Source organism: Euprymna scolopes, chromosome 21 (genome assembly GCF_053919585.1).
Source record: "Euprymna scolopes isolate OS-2025 chromosome 21, ASM5391958v1, whole genome shotgun sequence".
Lineage (NCBI taxonomy): Eukaryota > Metazoa > Mollusca > Cephalopoda > Sepiida > Sepiolidae > Euprymna > Euprymna scolopes.
Window position 1 is genome coordinate 57,421,970 of NC_136502.1, and position 14,482 is coordinate 57,436,451.

General features: G+C 29.1%; 1 protein-coding gene across 1 annotated transcript in view; it reads right to left on the minus strand.

The window, feature by feature from the left end:
- Window positions 1-7,403, minus strand: part of LOC145242386 (uncharacterized) — a 153,195-nt gene extending 145,792 nt beyond the window's left edge. The window contains exon 1 of the mRNA XM_080105403.1: window positions 7,078-7,403. Within this exon, the coding sequence (XP_079961529.1) occupies window positions 7,078-7,282 (205 nt within the window). The 5' untranslated portion in view covers window positions 7,283-7,403. The remainder of the gene's footprint in view (window positions 1-7,077) is intronic.
- Window positions 7,404-14,482: the final 7,079 nt, after the last annotated feature.

Here is a 14,482-nt window from a genome sequence, read left to right on the forward strand (position 1 = left end):
CGAACATCTCACACACACACACACACACACACACACACAAACTCTTGTTAGCAACTTGAGTTGCGAAAGATTTACTTCCATGTTTTTATTTTATTTTATAGGATTTTGTTTAAGAAGGTACATTTAATTCTTACTGTATCATTTGGACATCAAATTTAACCAAGTTGTTATAAAAGTATAACCAATCTTTACTTTTTTATAAAAGGAACTTTGTGTGTGTCTATATGTGGGAGTTCATTCCTTATGGATTCAAAAATAGTTGGACTGATTTTTTATGAAATTTCACACAAAGGTACTTTATGTGCTTGGCAGTGTTCTTAGATAAGTTTTGTATCTGGACGTTTTTGATAAATATCAATAATCGAAATAATCAATTGAACGAAGGCACAGGCGATTTTGACCAAAGTTAACATCTTACACAGCCTAACATCACAAATGCATTTGAGTAGTTTTACTACCACACAAGCTGAAAGGTCCGACATAAATAAACACTAGGCTCTTTCATATGACAGGGGCGCATTCGAAATGAATGTTTGTGTTTAAAGCACAATTGCACAATGATACTTAACTTTTTCATTTTAAACTTAAATTCAAACCATTATCATCGCACAAGCAGTAAGGTCAAGCATATAAAATCAACAGTAGGTTCTTTGATATGACAGAGGCGCATTCAAAATGAATGCTCTGTTTAGATTACAGTTGCACTATAATACTTGACTTTTGCATTTTAAACTTATTCAAGTCATTATATATAAAAAATAACTGTATAAAATTAACAGTATGCTTTCTCTACAGTGCAATGTAGACTACAATGTATTGTGGACAAAGTCACCGCAGGAAAGCATGTGAAGCTTCCTCTCTATGCAACACGATGGGTACCCAAGTAGTGCAGGCAATCAATCGTCTTGATTGAAAAATCGGCAATTTCAACCGGTTTTGATGACAATAAAAATATGGGAGTATGAAACATTCGTTTATCATTAGGTGTACCTCCAACGCGCGCCACAGTTTTAACCCCACCCCCTGATGTAACTGTAATTTAATATTATCATCCTAACGTGTTTACAATTTAAAAGAAAAAGCTTCCAATAAACTGCTAATATTTTTCAAAATTTTTAGCCGCATACAAAAATAATGAAAATGCGAGACAAAAATCGTGTTTACATTATCGACGCTTTAAAACAACATTCCTATGTAGTGACGTTTTTTAAGCTGTTGACACACCCATGTTTTAAAAATCTAGCAAAAATCAAATAATTGTCATATTTTCTTGCAATTTTCGATATTTATTCATTATTAAATAAACTTACATAATAAAACTATATTAGAGGAAATATTTTTTTAGGTGTTCTACCCCCCCTCCCTATTTCATGTTACGAAAACTAAAAAAAATAAATGTAGGTTGATAAAAATTTCAACATTTTTTAAAGCTGAAAAGATCAAATAATTAAAATATAGTTATGTTTGTTTATATATATATATATATATATATATATATATATATATATATATATATATATATATAAAATCCCGTCATTTTTTTCACTTACATTAAAGTTGTAAATAAAATTGGACATTAAAAAAAAAAAAAAAAAAAAATTCAATATTATTATGTTAAAAAAATAAAATACACAATTTTTCTTGATTTTTTTTTCTCGGTAATATAATTTGAATTACAAAAAAAACAAAAAAAAAAAAAAAAAAAACAGAATTCTAAAAAGTAATTATTTTTAAAAAGCTTTAAATGGTATTAAATTCAAATAGTATGTGATATGTAGTTTAAACAGCTTTTATTTATAAAACAGGTTTCCAATAATAAAAAATATATTCATATAATAGAATATATGACTCTTTGAGATAATAAAAATTAAAAAAACAAAATCGCAAAAAAAAAAAAAAAATTCGTTTGGATTTGATTATTTAAAATGACAGGTGATAATCAAAATTTGCGTCTTTTTTCCAAAAAAGTACAACGCCTGTAAGCAGCAATACCTTGAGATACATGTATCACCAGAATAGGTTAAAATAAATTTTATCGTCCGTGTAGTTCGTTATTAAAAATCTATTTGTTTTATAAAGGTAAGTCTTATATTGTTTCTTTATCTATTTTTTTATTGTACATTTTATTTATTCATAAATCTCTGCATAATGATCTTCCATAGAAATTGACCCAGACTAAAGTAAACACGAGATGATGACGTCACTACTTACTGTGTATAATGATGACGTTCTACACAACGGTTTGGAGTTTTGATCATTATTCAATCCCGAGGAACGTCGAGTCTCCCTGCTGGCTTTTAACATATATTCATAAAACTAATGATCTTTTACTACATGAGGATGTGCTAAGAAATTGAGGCATTTCTGTATTTTAGATTTCTTTAGTTTTCATTTTTGAAAAGTTCGATTTGAATAAGTAGAGACAAAAATTTCTCTGGAAATGGACGTGATCCTTATCCTTTGTAAAAAATAAACTTCGTTGACTTCATTTATTTCCCAACGAAAACTGCTTATTTAAAAAAAACAAAACAAAAAAAAAACATTCTTCCACTAGTGAATTAAATTAGTTATAAATCCTAATTTATCTAGAAACTGATTATTATTTTAATTTGTTTCGAAATTTTTTATTTAGTATGAAAACTTTGTTTAGAAAAAAAAACGAAATGCTTTCTGGGGGATTTGATTTCATAATTAAATTGTATTTTTAAATACAATCTTTAAATTGTCATTTCATTTTTTTATTTGATACTTCTGCCATTTACAGACTGTGCTGAAATAAGGTTATTTAGAAACCCATTCTTAAAATGGGGAGAGGGGGGTGAGCTTTGTTAAATATTCTGTACTTTCACCCGAGAAATAAATAAAAAATACTGTAAAAATTAACTTGGTGCTTCTGCAGTTTATGGACCATGTTATTATTTTTTTTTTTTTTAGATATAATTTTTAAATTTAATTTATTTTTTACGGCAACTTTTGATTATTAAATTGTTGGGTGAAAGTACTGAAGAGTTAACGAAAGTCTCCATTCACTGTGTTAAGTATGGCTTTCTAAAGAATAACGTTATTATTTCATCACGGTCCGTAAACTACACACGTACCACGGACTTGAAAATTATATATATATATATATATATATATATATATATATATATATATATATATATATGATCTTCCATAGAAATTGACCCAGACTAAAGTAAACCACAGCCTCGAGTAAACACGAAATGATGACGCCACTACTTACTGTGTATAATGATGACGTTCTACACAACGGTTTGGAGTTTTGATCATTATTCAATCCCGAAGAACGTAGAGTCTCCCTGCTGGCTTTTAACATATATTTATAAAACTAATGATCTTTTACTACATGAGGATGTGCTAAGAAATTTAGGCACTTAAATGACTTACTGACTAGATGGTTTTCTAACGAATGATAAAAAAAAAAATTTTTTGTATAGGTTTAAAGGTTAAAAACTTCAAAGACACACACACACATATATATATATATATATATATATATATATATATATATAAAATGGCCCGTAAACTGCAGAAGTATTTTTGATTTTAATAAATAATAAATAGTAAAAAGAATAAATATTATCAAAGTTACATAGATGCGAGGAATACACCCAGACACGTGATTGGTAGACAAAACACAGATTTATTTTTCCTAAATGTAATCAATCTTTTGTTTTCGTTTAAGAAAAAAGCAAGCGTAATTTTATCGGTAATTGTGTGCCTTTATTTTTCTCTCCACGAGTATAAAGTTAGACACAAGGTCGGTTTTAATGTAGGGGAAAATAAAAAGAGACACTGTGAATGATGGGACAAAAATATTACTCTGATCAAGACGTATCCCTCCTTCCCTGATCGAGAATAAAACAGACACTACACTCTGATCTAAGCTCAAAGAAATGCTACTGATGTCTATTTACTTGCCTTTCCAAGTGCACAGAGTTGAACAGTAACACAATGATTTTTAATTTGGAAAAAAATTCACCCCCTCCCCCACACCAGTCACTTTGGATTGGGTCACATTTAAATTGCTCCGATCTAGAAATCCTGGTGCTTGTTAAAATAGAGTCGACAGATCGATTTTTTTCTAATGTGTCGGTTTTAAGCAAAAACAATTCTTTCTTAATTGTCACGTCGAAAATAGTAAGGTAGTCTTGCAGTTAAGTCCCGGCAAAGTTCAACAACTCTAGAAAGGTCACATACATCAGTATTTTACACCGTCAAATCACGAATATTACGAATTTTAAACTAAAAATTAAAATTTTAAACTAAAAAAAAATATGTAATTAATATTTAATAACCCGTGGAGGGATTCTGGTCACATGTGAAAAGGAAGATGAGGATGGTAGTGACTAATGAAAATTTGTTCCATTCCTTGTTAAGAGTTGTGGAGACGGTGTAAGAAAAGAAATTTCCACGAATTATTAAAAGCATAAGACAACAATACACTTTTTAAGAAATGTTTAATTTTCAAATTTGTTTTATTTTATATATATAAATTTTGTTACGTGGTTCATTACTTCAGATTTTATTTTGTTTGTTTTTCTGTTACACTTTCTAAAAATTGTTTCATTTTTCTGTTAAATATATAAAAAATGTATATTTTGTTCGTTTACTTTATTTAATCAATTGCTTACTTCCAATATTAAAATATATTTTTATATTAATTACATTTTTTTTATTTTTAACACTAATAATTTTTATTTTAAAACTAATAATTCGTAATATTCGTGATTTGACGGTGTAAAATACTGATGTGACCCTTCTAGAGTTGTCGAACTTTGCCGGGACTTAACTGCAAAACTGCTAATAGTAATATATCCAAAAATTACGAAAATTCATCGAGTAGAAAATTATAGTTAAAAATAATTTTTACCGAAAATTAGGGAAAATGCATTTTCCCTGGATGTAAACACCTTGAAGATTGCGAATACAGGGAAATACTTATATTCTTTTTCGACACTTTAATGACGACTAACATTTTAACCTCACAGCGATAGACATTTTGGTTTGTTTTTTACTAAAACGCAATAACAGTTTTTCTACTCGATGAATTTTCGTAATTTTTGGATGTATTGATATTTTCGACACACGTAACTACTGTTGTTTTTGCTTAAAACCACATATTTATAAGAAAAAAAATCAATCTGTCGACTATTTTAACAAGTACAGAAATCCTTTACTAACTGAGGACAGAAAAGATAAAGTTTCAGATCAGAACATGGCACGTTTACAGAATTTGAACGAAACTTTCTCATCTTTAACCCTAATGTAAGTTTTAGGTTTATTTCGGTAAAAGTCGATTTGGTTCGGTTTCAGGTTCAGATGCTGTAGAAGCACTCAGCACACTTTGCTCCTAGCTAAACACCAACGAATATTGGTGACTGATACTATATACATAGTGTTTTTTTTTGTTTTTTGTTTTTTTTGTTGTTGTTTTTAGATAAATTACAATTATTTTCGCAATTATTAAAAACAAAAATAAATATCTGATAACACGCGCAAATGCGTATGCATATGTGCGTGAGAGAGACAGAGATACGAGTAAGCGTGATTGTAAAATAAAAATTGATTAATAATGTATAGTTGATTAAAAATAAACATGTAATAAATAAATGACTCATTACAACGCCTTGTCTACAAAAAAAAAATAATAATAATAATAATAATAAATAAACAAAATAAAAAAATTAATCGAAAGTATGCGATTTAAATTTTCACCACTTCGTAAGACATCCGATCGTTTTCATTCCTTCATTGAACGTTTTTTCCTCCAAAACATAAATATTTTCTTACAAGGAATTAATTCAAAATATTAATGTTAAATCAAATAATAAAAAAAGGTGCGTCGTTGAAGGAAACAAAAATGAAAGTAAAAAAAAAAAATACATAGTAATAGATAGATATGATTTTTATTTATTTATTTTTTTTTTTATTTTAGGATTCATTATTTTCGCAAGGGTCATAATACAATAAATGACAATAAAAAAGAAAAAAGAACAATGCAATAATAATGATGAGGATGATAATAATAATGCTGATCCTTTAACAGAAAAGGATTCGCCTCATCAGTCTTGACCGCTTTCAGGTTAATTGGTTTGAAAGAAAAGCTTCAAAACAAAGTGTTTCCCTTTTAAAGGAAATGCCCACTATTTTAGAAAATCAATAGTAATAATGACAACAAGCAACGCATTGTCTTTAGGGGGTAAATCATGATATATACGCACACAGAAATAGGATTAATAAGAAAACTGTTTTTATGTTTTTGGTCAGAGTAATGGGACACAATGCTTTTATTGTAATTGCTCTCTTGCTCTCTCTCTCTCTCTCTCTCTCTCTCTCTCTCTCTCTCTCTCTCTCTCTCTCTCAAATACAAATGTGTGTAGTCAGTAGCTGGTTGTTTTGTCAAAAACCCTGTTTATTTTTTTTTTTTTTGCTGATGTGGTAATTTATTAAAACCAAAGCTTAAAAAAAAATTTAAATTAAAAAAAAAGAAAGAAAGAAAAGATCATTGTGTCCTTTTTTTCCTAGAATTTTATACCCAATTTTATTAATAGACATTCTCGGAAAAGTCCATATAAAAAAGTAAAGTGAAAACGCTATTTTTTTTTTTTCGATAATATTCATAAACCCAACTACTAGAACTTTTATAATATAGTCGTTACATAAATTATTTTTTAAATGGCTACATGATCAAATTGAATAAAAAATATTTATTAATCATGAAAAAAAAAAAAAAAAAGAAACAGAATTCGAGAAGTGACTATAAATCAAATAAAATAAAAACACACAAGAAAAGGCTGGAGGGTCCCATTTTTATGTTTATATAGATTTTCCAAAAAAGGTTTTCCTGAAAATGGGCGAATCAGGTTTTGTCGAGTTGCATTTTCTTAGATAATATAATAAAACCAGATGATTATCAAAATATATCAATTTAACTCAACTGACCATTTATAAGGGGTCAGAAAAACCTACAAACAAGGGTTTTTATTTATTATAAAGGAAAAAATAATAATAGTATTACTACTAATAATAATTATGAATAATAGTGTTGTTTACCTGTACCGTGACGGATCTGGGTCTGTAATCTGAAATCTATGTCGTACATAATAAGCTTTTGGTCGACAGCCCCCAAATTGATTCGAGTCGTTGTGTTTCGGAATTTTTCGATAAAGTTTGTGATGAGAGAGTCGTAAGGTCGCCAAACTCCTTGCATGAACCATTCCCAAACAACAATCATGTCAACCGATCCAGAGGAAGCCATTTTGCGCGATCGTGTAAGGTTTGCCTACAGAAACCCTGCACGGTTCCACGCTCGAACACTACGCTGCCATCAACAAAAGAGCTCGCATTTCATTATCGCGAAATCGATTTATATAATGTATATCTGCTAAAAAAAAAAAAAAAAAAAATTAGAAATAAAAAATTAACAGGAATTATTATCACTTAGAAACGAATATAAATAATATAAAATATGATATATATTTATATTAAATAAAAATAAACGCAGCCTAGGATCGACTGATGATTGTGGCGTGTGAACATGACAACGTTACTATGAACCATAAATTAAAAAGGGAAAATAGATAATCTCTCTGCTCCAAAAATGAATATCTACCCTTATGACACAGTGTTTGTTTCTACCCCCTTCCCCTCTTTTATGTTTAACCTATGTAAATATTAATAATTTAAGTTTTAACACATTTATACACATTTAACAATTTGTTTATATAAAAAATCTTTTAAACTTTCACTTATAGCAATATTATTTTCTTCACAATGTACGTTTTTCTCTTCAAAATATCTTAAATGTATTTATTGACATAATATAAAGCAATGTTAACTTTGGTTTAACAAGATATTATTATTATTATTATTATTATTAAAATTCATTCACACTTATTCGGGTGGATACAGAAAAAAAAGGGTGGGACACAGACCCCTCCCAGTTACCTCATATTTTTTGGATAATGAAACGGAGCAGTCGGAGCAGACGGAGCACTAACACAGTCCTCTCTGGACTTAAACATCTATGACAAGACAATGTTATTTGAGCTTAGTGAGCTAAGTGTTTGTCAAAATTAAATTGAGTTTTGTGTAAATAGAAGATAAATGTGTATAGTGTAAATAGAAAATAAATGAGAAATGCAATTGAGTAAAATGTTTGTCTAAAATAAATGTGAAATTCTGAGTTCAGAATTAATCTCAAATAAATGAGAAATGTTATTGAGTTTAGTATTTACTAAAAAATAAATGAGGAATGCAATCGATTTTAGTGTTATAATACATGAGAAATGCTGTTGATTTTAGTGTTTACTAATACATGAGAAATGCTATTAAGTTTTGTGTTTAATTAAAATAATTGAGAAACGCTACTGGGTTGTGTAAAATTAAAAACAATGAGAAATGTTATTGATTTTAGTGTTTACTAAAAATAAATGAGAAATTCTATTGAGTTTAGTGTTTAAAATAAATGAGAAATGCTATTGAGATTAGTATTTACTAAAAATAAATGAGAAATGATATTAATTTTAGTGTTTACTTAAAATAAATGATAAATGCTATTGAGATTAGTATTTACTTGAAATAAATGAGAAATGATATTGATTTTAGTGTTTACTTAAAATAAATGAGAAATGACATTGAGTTTAGTGTTTTCTTAAAATAAATGAGAAACGCTATTGAGATTAGTATTTAATTAAAATAAATGAGAAATGACATTGATTTTAGTGTTTACTTAAAATAAATGAGAAATGCTATTGAGATTAGTATTTAATTAAAATAAATGAGAAATGACATTGATTTTAGTGTTTACTTAAAATAAATGAGAAATGATGTTAGTTTTAGTGTTTACTAAAAATACATAAGAAATGATATTGATTTTAGTGTTTACTTAAAATAAATGAGAAACGCTATTGAGATTAGTATTTACTAAAAATAAATGAGAAATGCTGTTGAGTTGTGTAAAATTAAAAACAATGAGAAATACTATTAATTTTAGCGTTTACATAAAATAAATGAGAAATGCTATTGAGTTTAGTATTTACTTGAAATAAATGAGACATGCTGTTAATTTTCGTGTTTACTTAAAATACATGAGAAATGCTATTGAGTTTAGTGTTTACTTAAAATAAATGGGAAATGATATTATGTTTAGTGTTTACTTGAAATAAATGAGAAATGCCGTGGAGTTTAGTGTTTACTTAAAATACATAAAAATGCTATATATTTCGTGCTTAATTATAATAAATGAGAAATGCTATTGAGTTGATGTTAAATTAAAGACAATCAGAAATAGTATTGATTTTAGTGTTTGCATAAAATAGATGAGAAATGTTATTGATTTTTGTGTTTACATAAAATAAATGAGAAATGTTATTGATTTTTGTGTTTAAAATAAATGAGAAATACTATTGAGTGTAGTATTTACTAAAAATAAATGGGCAATGTTATCAATTTAGTGCTTACTTAAAATAAATGAGAAATGTTATGTATTATAGTGTTACTTAAAATAAATGAGAAGTGCTATTGCGTTTAGTATTTACTTAAAACAAATGAGAAATGCTGTTGTTTTTAGTTTACTTAAATACATGAGAAATGATATTCCATTCAGTGTTTACTTAAAATAAATGAGAAATGCTATTGAGTTTAGTGTTTACTTGAAATAAATGAGAAATGTTATCGATTTTAGTGTTTACTTAAAATGAATGAGAAATGCTATTGAGTTTAGTGTTTACTCAAAATAAATGAGAAATACTATTGTGTTTAGTGTTTACTCAAAATAAATGAGAAATACTATTGAGTTTAGTGTTTACTCAAAATAAATGAGAAATACTATTGTTTTACTGTTTACTTAAAATACATCAGGAAAGCTGTTACGTTTTGTGTTTACTTAAATTAAATGAGAAACGCTACGTAGTTGTGTAAAATTAAAAACAATGAGAAATATTATTGATTTTTGTGTTTACATAAAATAAATGAGAAATTCTATTGAGTTTAGTGTTTTCCTAAAATAAATGAGTAATGCTAATGAGTTTTGTGTTTACTAAAAATAAATGCAAGATGCTGTTGATTTTAGTGTTTACTTAAAATACATGAGAAATTCTATTAAGATTAGTGTTTACTTAAAATAAATAAAAAAATAGGGTGGAGTTTAGTGTTTACTTAAAATAAATGAGAAATGTTATTGAATTTAGTATTTAATTAAAATACATGAGAAATGATATTGAGTTTAATGTTTACTAAAAATAAATAAAAAATGCTGTTGATTTTAGTGTTTACTTAAAATAAATGAGAAATGCTATTGAGTTTAATCTTTAATACAAATTAATGAGAAATGCTATTGAGCTTAGTGTTTACTTAAAATAAATGAGAAATGCTGTTAATTTTAGTGTTTAATTAAAATACATAAGAAATGATATTGATTTTAGTGTTTAATTAAAATAAATGAAAAATGCTATTGAGTTTAGTGTTTACTAAAAATAAATGAGAAATGTTTTGATTTTAGTGTTTACTAAAAATAAATGAGAAATGATATCGAATTTAGTGTTTAATTAACATAAATGAGAAATGCTATTGAGTTCAGTGTTTACTTAAAATAAATGAGAAATGCTATTGAGTTTAGTGTTTACTAAAAATAAATGAGAAATGATATTGAGTTCAGTGTTTACTTAAAATAAATGAGAAATGATATTGAGTTCAGTGTTTACTTAAAATAAATGAGAAATACTATTGAGTTTACTGTACCGGGGAAAAATTATTAGAGTATAAAGATTTCTGGTATTTTGTGACATCAACAGTGAAGAGGTGAGATTTTGTTGCTTAGCGGGTTTATCAGGGATATGTATGTCAAGGGTGCTCAACTGTAATGAGTTCATCAGAGCATATTCCATTAAAATATTTGTAAAACAGACACAGAGATGCAACATTTCAGTGATGGGATAGGGATTGAAGTGGTACCTATTAGATTGAAACTCTTATCTGGAGCCAATCGAAGAGGGAGAAGTTAGTGGTAGATGCACCAGCCCTGATGTAGCAACAATACTGCATGCATGGGTGAATGGTGGACTGGTAAAGTTACAAGATACTCTCAGGTGTGAGTAGTCTTCTAGCTTGATAGAGGGAACCTATGTTCTTTGCAGCAGCCTTCGCAATGTCCTCAATGTATTTATTCCACTTCATATTGCCTGTGAATGTTACACCGAGGAGTTTGAAGGAAGAATTCTTAGAATTATCTTTGGTCCCCTAGTAAGAGACTTCATCCCACAATACTTGAACAGAAACTTTTGATAATTGCAAGATTTCTTTAAAAAAAATGATACCTACAAGGTATTGAATTCAAGGAAAGAAGAAATGTCACATCTTGGCCAATAATTGATATAATCTTAAATTTCAAAGTGCATCTCTTAGAGGATTTGTTAAAGAACTCAGTCCGAGCTTTTACCATGACCTTCTTTTACATTATGCTGGAGCTAAAATTTTCAACATCTTTAACAACTTCACTGACAAACAGAATGACATCAGACTACATACTGAAGCAGAAGATGGGCCGGTAATACCAAGCCAATATTAAACAGTGCAAAAGTCACTAAATGATCATTTCATGCCTCAAAACAACACGTCATACAGAATTGTCAAATTTTGATGCATGATGCAACATGCAGACAAAATTTTAGATTCTTATCATATTAAACAGAGAACTCTAGCGTCCACTTGCAACTTCCAAGATAAAGTTAATCTTGACTTAGATACTGCAAAGGTGTTCATCCTCTAAAGTTATGTTATCACTGCTACACACAAAATAGTAGTCACCATGGTACCCTGAACTCCTGACTACATGGGAGACAAAATAAAGATGTTAGATCTACTATTACTGTAGATATTTGGCAACATTTATGACATATCCTACCAAGAAGAGTAGAAACTGCCTTAAAAACCAACAACTTTTCTCTCAAATCAACAATTCCAAGCCGATGTACAAACAAAAAGTGAGGTATTTGATGCATGAACATCAAAACAGCATTGCCAAGTTGAAAATGGGTGAAGATGTCAACTGAACTAACAAGATGGATTTATGCAAAGACAAACAGAATTTCAGAGTAAAACTGAAAAAAAAAAAAGAACTGTCACATTGAAATATAATGAAAACCCTCAAATAGAAAAATGAAGACAAGGCGAATTTACAAAATTTGTTTAAGTGTAAAGCCAAAGAGATTGAATCCTAATTTGAAAAGAAGATGAAGTCTTTATGGGACAAACTTGAGCTGAAACATATGGAAATTCATGAAATTGAAGAAAGAAAGAACAGGTAAATAAACACTTTGCTGAAGAATCATGAGAAATCGTTCAGTGACATCAAGAATTACCACAATGATATTATGTTCAATTTAGGTTTGATTAACGTTTTCAAGGAGCAGATTGCAAAAAAAAAAAAAAAAGAACAGCTGGAAAAAAGAAATGATTGATATTATAAGCAAGAACAACACAGACAGAAGTGAATGAACTGCAAAAATATTTGGCCAATTATAAGAAAGATAAACAGAGCTTTAAAATGACCGAGGCACATTTAGAAGTAATAACAAAGGAACTAAAAGCTTTTAAATGGGAACATGAGATGCTCATACAAATTTTGGAAAAGATCCAAGTCAAAAAAACAGCTTCACAAATGTTCTTTTGGAGAAATACATTCTCACACTGGTTCACCCAGTTGAAAAGAAAGAACACCAATTTTGGGAAATGCTCTCTTGCTTCAACCTTGACATTGAGTCTATCCTCAATATGATCACTTGAAAACTGAAGGAAGTCCTATTATCCAAAAGTACACTGCAAGCACACATTTATAAACTGCTCAAGGACTATTCCATTTTCTACCTACTACACGAATACATATCATAGCAAGTAAGCAAATTGGCATGTCATCTCCATTCCTTAGGAGAGGTTTAATGTCCAGTCAAGATTCTTTGTATATCAGAAGCTAAGAGAGATACGCCCAGTGACAAGTCACCATTTAACACTAATTGAAAATATATCCATCTTTTCGTCTTGTTCTTTCTTTCTTTTTAGCTTTTGTTTCACTATGACATTACAATAATCATCTTTATTTTGTAAATATCTACTCTTCAATGAATGTACATTAAAAGTATGATATATATGAATTAGAAAAAACAGTTTGAAAGGTAAATAAAATTCATTCGATTCATATGAATTTTACTAAACATCTTATATAATGGTGTAGCGATATGCCAGAGACATTAAAATAAATAAATAACATTTCAGTTACGCACACATTTGCCTATTCACCCACGCAAATTCTGTAGAAATAAAAAGTAAACTTTGTCTTTTCGCAGGAAGTAAGACAAAGTATACCACGTGACAGGGTATCCACTTTCTATTCAATCAACGCTCGAAGGTAAACACATTTCTTAAATCTTTTTCTGATAGCTTCGCTGGAGCCATCCAAAAGCATATAGAACAGACTGTGCATGAAATCCAAACCAGTTCAGGATGCAGTACCATGAGTAAGCAACTCGCTGCTGGACTCTGTCTTGTTGACGTAAAATCACTAATATGATTTTGCGCCTCTTCTCTCTTTGCCTGTCGTTCAAACAACATGGTGCAAAAACACACGACTCATCTAAAAGGAACAATATGTTTTTGCCACTCAACATCACTTGTCTTTCGAGCCGAGTAGAATTACTACTTGGACAATTGACTCGGACATATTTGCATGGAAAGGATTTACACTTAATTGGATTTGATTATTCTAGGAAGAAATTTAATTCCTTTTTGCTCCTATTTCTTTAAAGGACATTATGTCTGCAAGTCCAGAAAAACTCTCTCATTTAATTCCAAAATCAAAATCAAACTCTAACATGTTTTCTCCCATGCGATGACAGAGCACAAATGCACGCATATAAAAAAGTGATGTTTTCTTCAATAAATTTCTATATTAAATGTTGAAACTGGTCTTCATATTGCTAATTACTGACACCTTTTATTTTATTTTATTTTATTTTGTTAAGGGTTGGGAGATATTTATTTATGCTTACACCATGGCTGTGATACCAGGCATCAGTGAATATCGACCAACCCCCTTCAATGGGATCCTAATTGCAGATTCGCAGTTGGAGCTAGTACACAGATACAGATTTTAGACATGGGTCCCATTTTTTAGTGTGAAAATCGTTGAGTTCAAAACCTGTCAAACACAGCTGCTGATAGCTGGGATGACAGGAAAAGGTTACTGAGATTAAATCAGAGAGGTTAACAGGAGGGGACAGCCACTTACAGTGAAACTTTGTGGGAACTTGATTTGGCAAGATTCATGAGATTACATTCTGGAAATGAGATTTTCGAAAGAGGGCTTTTTAGTCATGAATGCAAGAAAACATACATGTAGTTTAAGATGTAGCAGTGAATTCAAGACCCCCCCCTAAAATGAAGGACTAGTGAGGGATTTGGCGAT